Raw genomic sequence first — 16,546 nt, forward strand, 5'->3', positions numbered from 1 at the left:
TGTATCGGAGAGATGGAGACCGCACTGGGAGCAGCTGGGCAGAGTTTCTCTCTCTCTCTCTCACACGGCAGCGCAGGGACCCCCTGAATCCAACATTACCTCGTGGCCCTAACGTTGGCCGTGGCCCCATTTCCATGGACCTGGTCCCAGGCGGGCCCTGCTGCATCTGGACTATTTCCTGTTGCTGGCGTTCGTGTTCCAGTAAAGCAGCAGCCTGAGGGGGACAGAGAGAGAGAGAAAGCTGAGAGTGGCTGCAGGGTAAGGACTAGTTAACATGTACACCTCACCGCCCGCACCTCACTGCGGTACTCTCTCACACGGCCCTACGCTCTCACTCTCTCTCTCTCACATGGCCCTACGCTCTCACTCTCTCTCTCACACACGGCCCTATGCTCTCACTCTCTCTCTCACACGGCCTACGCTCTCACACACGGCCCTATGCTCCTCTCTCACACGGCCCTACGCTCTCACTCTCTCTCTCTCACACGGCCCTACGCTCTCTCGCTCTCTCTCTCTCTCACACGGCCCTACGCTCTCGCTCTCTCTCTCTCTCACACGGCCCTACGCTCTCTCGCTCTCTCTCTCTCACACGGCCCTACGCTCTCACTCTCTCTCTCTCACACGGCCCTACGCTCTCACTCTCTCTCTCTCACACGGCCCTACGCTCTCGCTCTCTCTCTCACACGGCCCTACGCTCTCGCTCTCTCTCTCTCACACGGCCCTACGCTCTCGCTCTCTCTCTCTCACACGGCCCTACGCTCTCGCTCTCTCTCTCTCACACGGCCCTACGCTCTCCTCTCTCTCTCTCACACGGCCCTACGCTCTCACTCTCTCTCTCTCACACGGCCCTACGCTCTCATCTCTCTCTCTCACACGGCCCTACGCTCTCGCTCTCTCTCTCACACGGCCCTACGCTCTCGCTCTCTCTCTCACACGGCCCTACGCTCTCGCTCTCTCTCTCACACGGCCCTACGCTCTCGCTCTCTCTCTCTCACACGGCCCTACGCTCTCACTCTCTCTCTCACACGGCCCTACGCTCTCACTCTCTCTCTCTCACACGGCCCTACGCTCTCGCTCTTCTCTCTCACACGGCCCTACGCTCTCGCTCTCTCTCTCACACGGCCCTACGCTCTCGCTCTCTCTCTCTCACACGGCCCTACGCTCTCGCTCTCTCTCCTCACACGGCCCTACGCTCTCACTCTCTCTCTCACACGGCCCTACGCTCTCGCTCTCTCTCTCACACGGCCCTACGCTCTCGCTCTCTCTCTCACACGGCCCTACGCTCTCGCTCTCTCTCTCACACGGCCCTACGCTCTCGCTCTCTCTCTCACACGGCCCTACGCTCTCGCTCTCTCTCTCACACGGCCCTACGCTCTCACTCTCTCTCTCTCACACGGCCCTACGCTCTCACTCTCTCTCTCTCACACGGCCCTACGCTCTCACTCTCTCTCTCTCACACGGCCCTACGCTCTCACACACGGCCCTATGCTCTCTCTCTCTCTCTCTCTCTCACACGGCCTACGCTCTCTCACACGGCCCTACGCTCTCGCTCTCTCTCACACGGCCCTACGCTCTCGCTCTCTCACACGGCCCTACGCTCTCTCTCTCTCACACGGCCCTACGCTCTCGCTCTCTCACACGGCCCTACGCTCTCACTCTCTCACACGGCCCTACGCTCTCACTCTCTCACACGGCCCTACGCTCTCACTCTCTCACACGGCCCTACGCTCTCGCTCTCTCACACGGCCCTACGCTCTCACTCTCTCACACGGCCCTACGCTCTCACTCTCTCTCTCTCTCACACGGCCCTACGCTCTCTCTCTCTCACACGGCCCTACGCTCTCTCTCTCTCTCACACGGCCCTACGCTCTCGCTCTCTCTCTCACACGGCCCTACGCTCTCGCTCTCTCTCACACGGCCCTACGCTCTCGCTCTCTCTCACACGGCCCTACGCTCTCGCTCTCTCTCTCACACGGCCCTACGCTCTCGCTCTCTCTCACACGGCCCTACGCTCTCGCTCTCTCACACACGGCCCTACGCTCTCGCTCTCTCACACGGCCCTACGCTCTCGCTCTCTCTCACACGGCCCTACGCTCTCGCTCTCTCTCACACGGCCCTACGCTCTCGCTCTCTCTCACACGGCCCTACGCTCTCGCTCTCTCTCACACGGCCCTACGCTCTCGCTCTCTCTCACATGGCCCTACGCTCTCGCTCTCTCTCACACGGCCCTACGCTCTCTCTCTCTCTCACACGGCCCTACGCTCTCGCTCTCTCTCACACGGCCCTACGCTCTCTCTCTCTCTCACACGGCCCTACGCTCTCTCGCTCTCTCTCACACGGCCCTACGCTCTCTCTCTCTCTCTCACACGGCCCTACGCTCTCTCTCTCTCTCACACGGCCCTACGCTCTCACACACGGCCCTACGCTCTCTCTCTCTCTCTCTCTCTCACACGGCCCTACCCTCTCTCTCTCTCTCTCTCTCACACACGGCCCTACGCTCTCTCTCTCTCACACGGCCCTACGCTCTCTCTCTCACACACGGCCCTACGCTCTCTCTCTCACACGGCCCTACGCTCTCTCTCTCTCACACGGCCCTACGCTCTCTCTCTCTCACACGGCCCTACGCTCTCTCTCTCTCACACGGCCCTACGCTCTCGCTCTCTCACACGGCCCTACGCTCTCGCTCTCTCTCTCACACGGCCCTACGCTCTCGCTCTCTCACACGGCCCTACGCTCTCGCTCTCTCACACGGCCCTACGCTCTCACTCTCTCTCTCTCACACGGCCCTACGCTCTCGCTCTCTCTCTCTCTCTCTCACACGGCCCTACGCTCTCGCTCTCTCTCACACGGCCCTACGCTCTCGCTCTCTCTCTCTCACACGGCCCTACGCTCTCGCTCTCTCTCTCTCACACGGCCCTACCCTCTCGCTCTCTCTCTCTCTCTCTCACACGGCCCTACGCTCTCGCTCTCTCTCTCTCTCACACGGCCCTACCCTCTCGCTCTCTCTCTCTCTCACACGGCCCTACCCTCTCGCTCTCTCTCTCACACGGCCCTACGCTCTCGCTCTCTCTCTCTCACACGGCCCTACGCTCTCTCGCTCTCTCTCTCTCACACGGCCCTACGCTCTCTCGCTCTCTCTCTCACACGGCCCTACGCTCTCGCTCTCTCTCTCTCACACGGCCCTACGCTCTCTCGCTCTCTCTCTCACACGGCCCTACGCTCTCGCTCTCTCTCTCTCACACGGCCCTACGCTCTCTCGCTCTCTCTCTCACACGGCCCTACGCTCTCGCTCTCTCTCTCTCTCACACGGCCCTACCCTCTCGCTCTCTCTCTCTCTCTCTCACACGGCCCTACGCTCTCGCTCTCTCTCTCTCACACGGCCCTACCCTCTCGCTCTCTCTCTCTCTCACACGGCCCTACCCTCTCGCTCTCTCTCTCTCTCACACGGCCCTACCCTCTCGCTCTCTCTCTCTCTCACACACGGCCCTACCCTCTCGCTCTCTCTCTCTCTCTCACACGGCCCTACCCTCTCGCTCTCTCTCTCACACGGCCCTACGCTCTCTCTCTCTCACACGGCCCTACGCTCTCGCTCTCTCACACGGCCCTACGCTCTCGCTCTCTCTCACACGGCCCTACGCTCTTGCTCTCTCTCTCTCACACAGCCCTACGCTCTCGCTCTCTCTCACACGGCCCTACGCTCTCGCTCTCTCTCACACGGCCCTACGCTCTCGCTCTCTCTCACACGGCCCTACGCTCTTGCTCTCTCTCTCTCACACGGCCCTACGCTCTCGCTCTCTCACACGGCCCTACGCTCTCACTCTCTCTCACACGGCCCTACGCTCTCGCTCTCTCTCACACGGCCCTACGCTCTCACTCTCTCTCTCACACGGCCCTACGCTCTCGCTCTCTCTCACACGGCCCTACGCGCTCTCTCTCTCTCTCTCACACGGCCCTACGCTCTCTCGCGCTCTCTCTCACACGGCCCTACGCTCTCTCGCTCTCTCTCTCACACGGCCCTACGCTCTCGCTCTCTCTCTCACACGGCCCTACGCTCTCGCTCTCTCTCTCACACGGCCCTACGCTCTCTCGCTCTCTCTCTCACACGGCCCTACGCTCTCGCTCTCTCTCTCACACGGCCCTACGCTCTCGCTCTCTCTCTCACACGGCCCTACGCTCTCTCGCTCTCTCTCTCACACGGCCCTACGCTCCCTCGCTCTCTCACACGGCCCTACGCTCTCTCGCTCTCTCTCTCACACGGCCCTACGCTCTCGCTCTCTCTCTCACACGGCCCTACGCTCTCTCGCTCTCTCTCTCACACGGCCCTACGCTCTCGCTCTCTCTCTCACACGGCCCTACGCTCTCTCTCTCTCTCACACGGCCCTACGCTCTCGCTCTCTCTCTCACACGGCCCTACGCTCTCACTCTCTCTCACACGGCCCTACGCTCTCGCTCTCTCTCTCACACGGCCCTACGCTCTCGCTCTCTCTCTCTCTCACACGGCCCTACGCTCTTGCTCTCTCTCTCACACAGCCCTACGCTCTCGCTCTCTCTCACACGGCCCTACGCTCTCGCTCTCTCTCTCTCTCACACGGCCCTACGCTCTCGCTCTCTCTCACACGGCCCTACGCTCTTGCTCTCTCTCTCACACAGCCCTACGCTCTCGCTCTCTCTCTCACACGGCCCTACGCTCTCGCTCTCTCTCTCTCTCACACGGCCCTACGCTCTCGCTCTCTCTCACACGGCCCTACGCTCTTGCTCTCTCTCTCACACAGCCCTACGCTCTCGCTCTCTCTCACACGGCCCTACGCTCTCGCTCTCTCTCTCTCACACGGCCCTACGCTCTCGCTCTCTCTCACACGGCCCTACGCTCTCGCTCTCTCTCTCTCTCTCACACGGCCCTACGCTCTCGCTCTCTCTCTCACACGGCCCTACGCTCTCACTCTCTCACACGGCCCTACGCTCTCGCTCTCTCTCTCACACGGCCCTACGCTCTCGCTCTCTCTCTCACACGGCCCTACGCTCTCGCTCTCTCTCTCACACGGCCCTACGCTCTCGCTCTCTCTCTCTCACACGGCCCTACGCTCTCGCTCTCTCTCTCACACGGCCCTACGCTCTCACTCTCTCACACGGCCCTACGCTCTCGCTCTCTCTCTCACACGGCCCTACGCTCTCGCTCTCTCTCTCACACGGCCCTACGCTCTCGCTCTCTCTCTCACACGGCCCTACGCTCTCGCTCTCTCTCTCACACGGCCCTACGCTCTCGCTCTCTCTCTCACACGGCCCTACGCTCTCGCTCTCTCTCTCACACGGCCCTACGCTCTCGCTCTCTCTCTCTCACACGTCCCTACGCTCTTGCTCTCTCTCTCACACGGCCCTACGCTCTCGCTCTCTCTCACACGGCCCTACGCTCTCGCTCTCTCTCACACGGCCCTACGCTCTCGCTCTCTCTCACACGGCCCTACGCTCTCTCTCTCTCTCACACGGCCCTACGCTCACTCCCTCCCCGACTATTACCCGTTTCTGTTGCTCGAGCAACTCCTGATCTTTGATTTGCTCCTGATACATCCGCTCACTGCCCTGCAGGGGGAGAAACAGGTCACTAATTGTAACACAGCACCTCCTGAAGCCGCAAACTGTGTTCATACGGGGGGTTGGGGGGGGCAAACGGGTGGCATTTAATGTAGAAACACAGTCATCTCAGATCACCCCTCACTGCATCAGCAAGGTGGGGCTGGCCTTTACCCTCATCCCAACGATCCCTCAGGTGGGAGTTCAGTTCAACTGCAGAAAACGTCCCCCTATGGGACAGCAAGAGTCCCGGATAAGCCTGTACCGGCTTCACCCAGCACCCACGAGGACCTCATCCCGGGCAAATCCACCTTTCCCGCAAGGAAGGATGTGTTGGCCTTGGAAAGGGTCCAGAGGAGGTTCACAAGAATGATCCCTGGAATCAAGAGCTTGTCGTATGAGGAATGGTTGAGGACTCTGGGTCTGTACTCGTTGGAGTTTAGAAGGATGAGGGGGGATCTTATTGAAACTTACAGGATACTGCGAGGCCTGGATAGAGTGGACGTGGAGAAGATGTTTCCACTAGTAGGAAAAACTAGAACCAGAGGGCACAACCTCAGGCTAAAGGGACGATCCTTTAAAACAGAGACGAGGAGGAATTTCTTCAGCCAGAGAGTGGTGAATCTGTGGAACTCTTTGCCGCAGAAGGCTGTGGAGGCCGGGTCATTGAGTGTCTTAAAGACAGAGATAGATAGGGTATTGATTACTAAGGGGATCAGGAGTTATGGAGAAAAGGCAGGAGAATGGGGATGAGAAAAATATCAGCCATGATTGAATGGCAGAGCAGACTGGATGGGCTGAGTGGCCTCATTCTGCTCTTATGTTCTGATCCCTACAGATTAGGCCCGAACCCATAGGATCACCCATACTTCATGGACACTGGGTAAAACAACTTTGCCCTTTGGCATTCTTACTGTGGGGGTTTTCACAGTAATTTCATTGCAGTGTTAATGCATGCCAACTTGGAACCAATAAATAACAAAGTGAACACACCCACCACTCTCTCAAAGCCAGGGATTGGGGGTGTAAGATGATTGTATTAAATGCCACAGCGGACCCGAGGGGTTACATTTCCTGCTCCCTAGTTGGTAACATCAGTTAGTCCTGTTTGTGCCTTGGACCAGAAGGGCACCAGACTAGACTCAACTTGGCCTAAATGTAGGGACAGGACCCTTCACTCCTGGAGTCGTCTGCTGACTAATTAGAGATCTTTCAGACACAAAATAGCAGCAGTAGGCCATTCAGCCCTGCGAGGCTGCCCCGCCATTCAATCCCATTGTGGCCGGTCTCAACTCCTTTTCTCAGCCATTTTCCCCTCTGTTCCTCCAACTACTTATCCATCTCCACTTTCAATACTTCAAACGTTGCAGCCTCCAGCACCCCTTTGGAGCAGAGAATTCCAGAGATTCGCCACCCTCTGCGAAAGGAAGTTTCTGTACAGTTTGAAAGGAGCGGCCCTTTACCTTGTAGCGACGTCCCCTTGTTTCAGACTCTCCCACGAGTGAAAACATCTCACCATCTACCCTGACAAGCAAGCCCCCGCCCCCCCTCCCCCCACCAACATCTAGTGTAGAACATAGAAAAGCTACAGCACAAACTGGCCCTTCAGCCCACAAGTTGCACCGATGATATCCATACCTACTAGGCTTACCTATAACCCTCAATTCTATTAAGTTCCATGTACAAGTATGCTTGAATAAGGTTACCCCTCACTTTTCTAATATTTTAGAAAAACAAATTTTATTTACTAATGCAGCTTAACTATATTTCTAACAAATTAAGCATCTTAACTACTACCCGTGGAACAATGTTTAAACTTGGAAAAAAACAATTCTGATTTCTAACTTATCGTTGTTTCAGTTCCAGATAAGCATCATTCCTCTTACAGGCTCAAAAACAGTTTTAATTACACTAAGTACCAATAAACATGCTTGCTATAAGAGTGTAAGCTTCCAGAGAGATTTTGTAGAGAGCAAACTGCAGGTCTCTGTCTTATCACAAAACCCTGCCAGAACTGATAACTGTTTCCTTCTCTGCTGCACACCCAGCTCCTCTCATTAATCACACCATCACATGACCCTGTCAATCAAAACCGCCCTTCCATTCCTTTAATCGAAATCCGCAGGGAACCTTTCCTTTCTGTAAACAAAACTCCACGAGCTCTAAGAAAACATTACATGGCCACACTGAGTAATTATCCTGCTTTCCCAGCATCTGAGCTGTATTCTCCCCCCCAGACATACCGACTGCCTGTAGAAAAAACTGACTTTTAAAACATACCTCTTAAAACATAAAATCTGTAATCATAGTCCTTACAAACACACCACTCTCACTGAACCAGTACGCCAGCTGCGGCCACAACTACTGTTGGAAAAGGGGGCCATTTGGCCCATCAGGGTGGCCTCAACCCTACCCCATGTAAGTCTGTTTTTCCCACGTTTACATAGAATCCCTACAGTGTGGGCAGCCATTCGGCCCATCAGGTCTGCATCAAGTTTGACAGAGCATTCCACCACTGCCCTATCCCTGTCACTTCATGTATTTACTCTGCTCATCCACCCAAACTTTGGACACTAAGGGGCAATTTAGCACGGCCAATCCACCCAACCTGCACATCTCTGGAAACAAAGGGACAATTTAGCATGGCCAATCTAGCTAACCTGTACACCTTGGGACACTAAGGGACAATTTAGCGTGGCCAATCCACCTAACCTGCACGTCTTTGGAAACAAAGAGACAATTTCGCATGGCCAATCCAACCAACTTTGGGACACTAAGGGACAATTTAGCATTGCCAATCCATCTAACCTACACACTTTGGGACACTAAGGGACAATTTAGCATGGCTAATCCAGCTAATCTGCATACCTTTGGGCTTTTGCCCATATCCATAACAGATCCATGTGTCCGCCCCCCCCCCCCCCCTCCAAATACAAACATACCGGCTGCCGTTAGTAAGCCCCTTCCCCATGCCCTCTCGACCAGTGGATTTATTTACCTGCTTTGCGCGTTCCTCCTGCTGAATCAGGATGGCCGCCTGCTGCTGTGCCAGTTTGAGTCGCTCTTCCTCATTCAGGGTAGACGGGTCGACCGAGGGCATGTGGATGCGGGGGCCCATTCCAGGCGGGACCACCCCCATGGGGAAGCCCATCTGCATCCCAGGAGGAGGGGGCATGCGGGGCACCCCCATTCCACGAGGGGGCAACTGCATCCCAGCCACCTGGCGGGGGTGGGGGAGACAAAAAAGAGGTTAGACGGGTCAGGAAGGGCAATGCCGCACTCAGCACCACCCCCCGACTGAGGCCAACACACAATCTTCTAGCACCAGACAAAACTCCCCCCTCCCACATTTTACCTGGTAAAGGGGAAAAGGGCGAGGGGGTTCAGGAAGGAGCAGATTCAACAGGAAGTCCCAATAGCATACAGCCACATATCACACCGGGGGCAGAATCACTTCCGGAAAACTGTACAGGAATAGGAAACAGATTTCCCCACAGGCACAATGTGATAAACGAGGAATTGGTTCCAGAACCCAAGGTCAGTACCCGGATTACTGTGAGCAGTGCACAGTTTGAGAGACCTGCCTTCACGAGTGGATGTCCCGTGATATAACAGTGCTGACACTTTCACAACACTGTATCTTCCATCGGGAGGGGGGGAGGGGGGGAGGGGGGATATACACACAGCAAGGGAGGGCAAGGAAGGGGAGAGAGACACAGAGCGAGGGAGGGACAGAGAGATAGAGAAAGACACACGGAACAAGGGAGGGTGGGGGGGGAGAGATACACACCCAGAGTGAGGGAGGGCGAGGGGGGAGAGAGAGATATACACGGAGGAAGGATGTGGCGGCAGGGGTGAGGCAGAGATACAACATGGAGCAAGGGGGAGGGAGAGAAAGACACACATGCACATGGAGCGAAGGAAGGCAGGGGGTCGAGACTCTCTGGGCTCGGTCCTGAGTGGGGCTACAGTCTTGGGGCGGAGGAAGCTTGTGACTCCCACCTCTCTGTAACCGTGACAAGGTTACAGACCCACACACATTGGGCAGCACTGCTCACAACTCCCCACCCTCCCCTAACCCCCCGCACTGACCCCCCTCAACTCGCTTTACCTGCCCTGGCATCGGGTGTCCCTTGTCCATGTCATCTCCCCGCAGAGGTCGTGTCAGGGGCACCCCATTCTGAAAGGACAAGGGGCAGAGTTCAAGACACAGCTCACTGATCACATGGTAAAGCCGAGGCTCTGTCCACAAACCTGGAACCATTCACAGAACAAATCTTCTTCTTCTCTTCCTCCTCCTCCTTCCCCCCATGGGACCGAGCCCCACGCTCCCCCCCCCCCAAACGGGAGCGAGCCCCACGTTTTATTGATCAGTTACCATCTTATATTGACCCCCTAGTTCAGGTCTCTCTGTCCTGACACACACAGGGAAAGATCCTGTACTGAAGCTCTTTACAAACATGAGGTTGCTGACAGAGGAAACAAGTGGACTCTCCCACTCTGGGTCGGAGCCATTCACAGGAATTAGGGGCAGATCGTTCGGCCCATCAAGCCTGTTCCATCATCCAATACTATCACAACTGTTTTAGGATTCAGCTCCATTTTCCTGCCCTCTCCCCATGTCCCTTAACTCACTCTGGGTCCATCAGACCTCACTCTGGAACATACTGAACACAACATCAACAGCCACCCTGGGATAGATTTCCAAAGGTTCACAGGCCTCCCAGCGAAGAAACCTCTCCCTATCTCAGTGCGAGAAAGACTCCCCAGCCAGCCAGAGTGGGTGGGTCCCCAGGTGTGGCTTCACTCACCTGTAAGCTGTACTTCTGTAGCCGTTCCACCAACTCCTCTCGCACACCTTTGAAAAGAGAAGACAGGGATATTACAGGAGCTGGTGGCTGTGGAGGAAAAAGAGGCGCCTCATTTCTACATTCCTCCACAAGGACACCTGTGTCACAGTCCTATTTACTGGCTACAGCTCAGCCTTCAACACCACTATTCCCACGAAACTCGTCTCCAAACTCTGTGGCCTGGGCCTCGGGTTCTCCCTCTGCGACTGGATCCCGAACTTCCGAACCCACAGACCACAATCATTAAGGATAGGCAACAACACCTCCTCCACGATCATCCTCAACACCGGTGCCCCACAAGGCTGTGTTCTCAGCCCCCTTCTATACTCCTTATACACCTATAACTGTGCGGCCAAATTCCCCTCCAGTTTGATTTTCAGGTTTGCTGATGACACCACCGTAGTGGGTCGGATCTCAAACAATGAGACAGAGTACAGGAATGAGATAGAGAATCTGGTGAACTGGTACGGTGACAATAATCTCTCCTTCAATGTCAACAAAACAAAGGAGATTGTCATCAACTTCAGGAAGCGTAAAGGAGAACATGCCCCTGTCTCCATCAACAGGGACAAAGTAGAGGGTTGACAGCTTCAAGTTTTCAGGTGTCCAGATCACCAACAACCTGTCCTGGTCCCCCCCATGCTGACACTATAGTTAAGAAAGCCTCACCAATGCCTCTAGTTTCTCAGATAACTAAGGAAATTTGGCATGTCCGCTACGACTCTCACCAACTTTTACAGATGCACCATAGAAAGCATTCTTTCTGGTTATATCACAGCTTGGTCTGGGCTCCTGCTCTGCCCAAGATCGCAAGAAACTACAAAAAGTTGTGAACGATATGCTTTGTCTGTATAGCACGCGAGAAACAATACTTTTCACTGTATCCCAATGCATGTGACAATAATCAATCAAATCAAAACTAACATTTAAACATCAACAACAGCCATCGCTCCTCTCTGTCTTAAATGGGACACAAAGCCCTTATTTTTAAACTGTCTCCCTGGTTCCAGTCTCTCCCACAAAGGGAAACATTCTCTCCACATCCGCCCTGTCAAGTCCCTCAGAATCTGATCTATTTAAATAAGATCTCCCTCTCAATCTTCTAAACTCCAATGGTTGCAGGTCCAATCCCTCCTCAAGACAATCCCCTCATCACAGGAATCAGTCGAGTGAACTTTCCCTGAACTGCTTCTGTTATGGTTCAGATAAGAAACTTCAAAGTGTTTTCATAGAATCCCTACAGTGCAAAAGGAGGCCATTTGGCCCATTGAGTCTGCACTGACCACAATCCCACTAGGCCCCATTCCCATAACCCCACACATTTACCTGAGCTAATCCCCCTGACACTAAGGGGCAATTTAGCATGGCCAATCCATCTAACTCTCACATCTTTGGGCACTAAGGAGCAATTTAACATGGCCAATCCACCTAAACTACACATCTTTGGGTACTAAGGGGCAATTTAACATGGCCAATCCACCTAACCTGCACATCTTTGGAGTGTGGGAGGAAACTGGAGCAGCCAGAGGAGACCCACGCGGACATGGGGAGAATGTGCAAACTCCACACAGACAGTGACCCAAGCCGAGAATTGAACCTGGGTCCCTGGCACTGAGAGACAGCAGTGGTAACCACTGTGCCACCCTTCTCGATGGCAGCTTCGGAAGGCATTTATCGAAGGGGTCTTGGGTGAGTTGCTGAAAAGGCGGGCAGGAGGGAGAAGCCCAAGGGGAACATCAATAACTGACAGCTGGCTAACAGGTCACAGGCAACCCCTGCGGCACTCTGTCAGTACCACACCCAGGCACCAGGCCACACCCAGTCCCTGTGAGCAACTAAAGGCAGCTGGTCACCTTCTAACCTGGAACTGAGTGAAAGGGATGAATGATGAGGCAGGCATTAGAGATGTACACGGGGAGCAACCCCTCACACCCCCCCCACCAAAAAAATCCCAGAGTTTAAAAAACAGATACTGAGAATATCCAAAATAACGGAAAACATTGGAAAAGTCAGCGGGTCTGGCAGGGCCTGTGGAGAGAAAAACATCGAAGATAGCAGCAGGAGGAGGCCATTCAGCCCTTCCAGCCTGCTCCGCCATTCATCACGATCATGGCTGATCATCCAACTCAATAGCCTCATCCTGCTTTCTCCCCATAACCTTTGATCCCGTTCGCCCCCAAGTGCTATATCCAGCCGCCTCTTGAATACATTCAATGTTTTGGCATCAACTACTTCCTGTGGGAATGAATTCCACAGGCTCACCGGGTGAAGAAATGTCTCCTCATCTCCATCCTAAATGGTCTACCCCAAATCCTCAGACTGTGACCCCCTGGTTCTGGACTCCCCCCCACCATCGGGAACATCCTCCCTGCATCTACCCTGTCTAGTCCTGTTACAATTTTATAAATCTCTACGAGATTCCCCCCCTCATTCGTCTGAACTCCAGTGAAAACAATCCTAACCTGGTCAATCTCTCCTCACACAACAAAGAACAAAGAAAATTCCAGCACAGGAACAGGCCCTTCGGCCCCTCCTGCACCAACCATGCTGCCCCGACTGAACTAAAACCCCCTACCCTTCCGGGGACCGTATCCCTCTATTCCCACCCTATTCATGGATTTGTCCAGACGCCCCTTAAAACTCTCTATCGTATCCGCTTCCACTCCCTCCCCCGGCAGCGAGTTCCAGGCACCCACCACCCTCTGTGTAAAAAATCTGCCTCGTACATCTCCTTTAAACCTTGCCCCTCGCACCTTAAACCTGTGGCGCCCCCCCCCCCCCCCAGAAATTGACTCTTCCACCCTGGGGACAAGGCTTCTGACTATCCACTCTGTCCATGCCTCTCATAATCTTGTAGACTTCTATCAGGTTGCCTTCTCAACCTCTGTCGCTCCAGTGAGAACAAACCAAGTTTCTCCAACCTCTCCTCATAGCTAATGCCCTCCATACCAGGCAACATCCTGGTAAAGCTTTTCTGTACCCTCTCCAAAGCCTCCACATCCTCTGGTAGCGTGGTGACCAGAATTGAACCCTATATTCCAAATGCCGCCTAACTAAGATTCTACAGAGCTACAACATGACTTGCCAATTTTTAAACTCAGTGGCCCAGCCGATGAAGGCAAGCATGCCGTATGCCTTCTTAACCATCTTCTCCACTTGCATTGCCACTTTCAGTGACCTGAACACCCAGATCCCTCTGCCTATCAATACTCTTAAGGGTTCTGCCACTTACTTAGAATCATAGAAACCCTTCAGTGCAGAAAGAGGCCATTTGGCCCATCAAGTCTGCACTGACCACAATCCCATCTAGGCCCTACCCCCATATCCCTACATATTTACCCACCAATTCCACCAACAAGACGCCAAGGCGCAATTTTAGCATGACCAATCAACCTAACCTGCACATCTTTACTTCCTATCTGTATTAGATCAGTCCCACCATCCCCGGTATCAACCTGGTAAACCTTCACTGCACGAAGTAAAGAAACATTCGACATTCCAATACAGCTCTTCCTCGCGACTGGAGACTCATATCAGATTCAAACATTAACTCTGTTTCCGTCTGCGCAGATGCTCCCAGACCTGCTGAGTTTCCCAGTATTTGCTGATATCACCGATTCGAACTGCCTCGTGACGCAAGCCCCAGAACCAAGTAAAACCCGTGAGGTATCAAACCAGCTTTGGTTTACTTTGACGGAGGGTCACCCGGACTCGAAATGTTGGCTCTGTCCCCTCTCTGCAGATGCTGTCAGACCTGCTGAGATTTTCCAGCATTTCCTGTTTTCCTTTTAATGCAACTCCCCATCCATTTCAAAAACTATGTTTAAAAAAGTATAGAATAGTTTTGATTATCCAAAGTTGTGTTAAATTGCAATTTATTATTGGTTACATTGCATCTTTTAATTAAGACAACTATAATTAAATTTAGTTGATGTATTCAAAGCTAAATTATTTAACTTTATTCATTAAATAAACTCAATTATTGGATTTTATTCACTGGATAAGTGGGAGGTCATGCATTTTGGTTGGAAAAGTAGGAAGACGGCTTATCTAAAAGGAGAGAGGCTTCAGGGTGTTCTGGTGCAGAGGGACCTGGGTGTCCTTGTTCATGAGTCACAGAAAACTAGCAGGTACAACAGATAGTAGAGAAAACCAATGGAATGTTGGCATTGATAGCGAAAGGAATAGAATATAAAGGTAAGCAAGTATTGTTGGAACTATACAAGTTATTGGTGAGGCTGCACCTAGAGTATTGTGCACAATCTTGGTTCCCTCATTTGAGTAAAGATGTAGTGGCATTAGAGGCAGTTCAGAGGAGGTTCACTCGATTGATTCCAGGGATGAGGGGTTTGTCGTACGAAGACAGATTGAACACTTTAGGCCCATACCCTCTGGAATTTAGAAGAATGAGGGGAAGAGTTTTAATAAAGAAAACAAAAGGGGTGGCATAGTGGTTAGCACTGCCGCCTCACAGTGCCAAAGACCTGGGTTCGAATTCCGGCTCAGGTGACTGTGTGTGGAGTCTGCACGTTCTCCGTCTCTGCATGGGTTTTCTCTGGGTGCTCTTGTTTCCTCTCAGTCCAAAAGATGTACAGATTAGATTGATTGGCCATGCCAAATTCCCATTGTGTCCTGGGATGTGTCAGTTAGAGGGATTAGCTGGGTCAGAGAGAGAATGTGCGCATGCGGGGGGCAGGAGCGTGGTTGGTGCAGACATGATGGGCTAAATGATTTGATTTATTATTGTCACGTGTATTAGCACAGTGAAAAATAACGTTTCTTGTGCACTATACAAAGCATACCATTCATAGGGAAGGGGAGAGTGCAGAATGTACAGTCATAGCTAGGGTGGAGAGAAAGATCAACTTAATGCAAGATAAGTCTGTTCCTTCTGCACTGAAGGGTTTCTATCAAATTGAGCTATACAAGATGATAGGTCTGGATAAAGTACATGTGGAGCGGATGCTTCCTCTTGTGGGGCATTCTAGGACAAGGTCACAGTTTTAGGATAAAGGGTAACAAATTTAAAAGAGTTGAGAAGAAACTACTTCTCCAGAATTCGCTGCCCCAGAGTGCAATGGACGCTAGGACAGTTAGGCAAATTTTTAAATTGGTAATGGGTTGCAGGGGGGAAAGCAGGAAAATGGGGATGAGGAGCATATCAGCCAGCCACAGTGGGTTAGTACTGCTGGCTCACAGCGTCAGGGACCCGGGTTCGATTCCCGGCTTGGGTCACTGTCTGTGCGGTGTCTGCGTGTTCTCCCCATGTCTGACTGGGTTTCTTCCAGTTTCGTCCCACAGCCCAAAAGACGTGCTGGTTAGGTAGACTGGCCGTGCTAAACTGCCCCTTAGTGTGAGAGGGGCTAGCCAGGGTAAATATGTGGGGTTACAGGACTAGGGTCGAGGCACGATGGCAGTCAGTGCAGACTCAATGGGCCAAATGACCTCCTTCTGCACTGTAGGATTCTATAAATTAGCCATGATCGAACGGCAGAGCGAACTCAATGGACTGAATGGCCTAGTTCTGCTCCTATATCTTATGAAGTTAAAGTTTATTTATTAGTCACAGGTGAGGCTGACATTAACACTGCAATGAAATTAGTGAAATTCCTTAATATTTATAATTTAATGATTTATAATTCCCCCATTATAATTTACTGATATTAGACAGCAAATTGAATTATTTTGTGGTGAAATTCGACGTGATTTTTCTTATAGATTGGTATTTTATTGATAGTTTTCCTGAGCCCGGCTCCTAGGGGGTTTCTGGGTGACCCTGTGCTCCTGGCCTTTCCACACGGCCTCCAGCAGCAGCAGCCCGGGCTGAAGCCGAACTCGAGTCCGAGGCTGCGGTCGCTGCCAGGCCCAAGGCCGGAGCTCCGGGCTGACACCTTGCCGCGGTGTGACTCTACCTTGGGCGGAGAAGCCGATCTCGTTGAGCTTGGCCTGCAGCTCGGGGACGCTCCAGCTGGCGAGCTCCGGCTGCTCCACACCGGGCGGCGCGTCCGCCATCTCGCTCTCCGGGAGCCGCAGCAGCAAATGTTGCCGCCTCCGCCACAACCAAACTCTGCCCCAAAGGCCCGCCCACCTGCCCTCTGATTGGATTCACCCTGTCGGTGACGCACCAC

General features: G+C 53.4%; 1 protein-coding gene across 1 annotated transcript; it reads right to left on the reverse strand.

The window, feature by feature from the left end:
* Positions 1 to 99: 99 nt before the first annotated feature.
* On the reverse strand, positions 100 to 16,477 carry LOC145340416 (splicing factor 3B subunit 2-like; the record flags this gene model as incomplete). The annotated part of the gene is made up of 6 exons (XM_080184886.1): positions 16,331 to 16,477; positions 10,380 to 10,426; positions 9,680 to 9,748; positions 8,567 to 8,788; positions 5,515 to 5,577; positions 100 to 214 (listed from the first exon to the last, which is right to left on the reverse strand). Coding segments are annotated over exons 1-6 (616 nt in total), but the record flags the coding sequence as incomplete, so codon positions are not given.
* Positions 16,478 to 16,546: the final 69 nt, after the last annotated feature.

Source organism: Carcharhinus amblyrhynchos, unplaced genomic scaffold (assembly GCF_965287045.1).
Source record: "Carcharhinus amblyrhynchos unplaced genomic scaffold, sCarAmb.v2.hapA scaffold_993, whole genome shotgun sequence".
NCBI classification, from domain to species: Eukaryota; Metazoa; Chordata; class Chondrichthyes; order Carcharhiniformes; family Carcharhinidae; genus Carcharhinus; species Carcharhinus amblyrhynchos.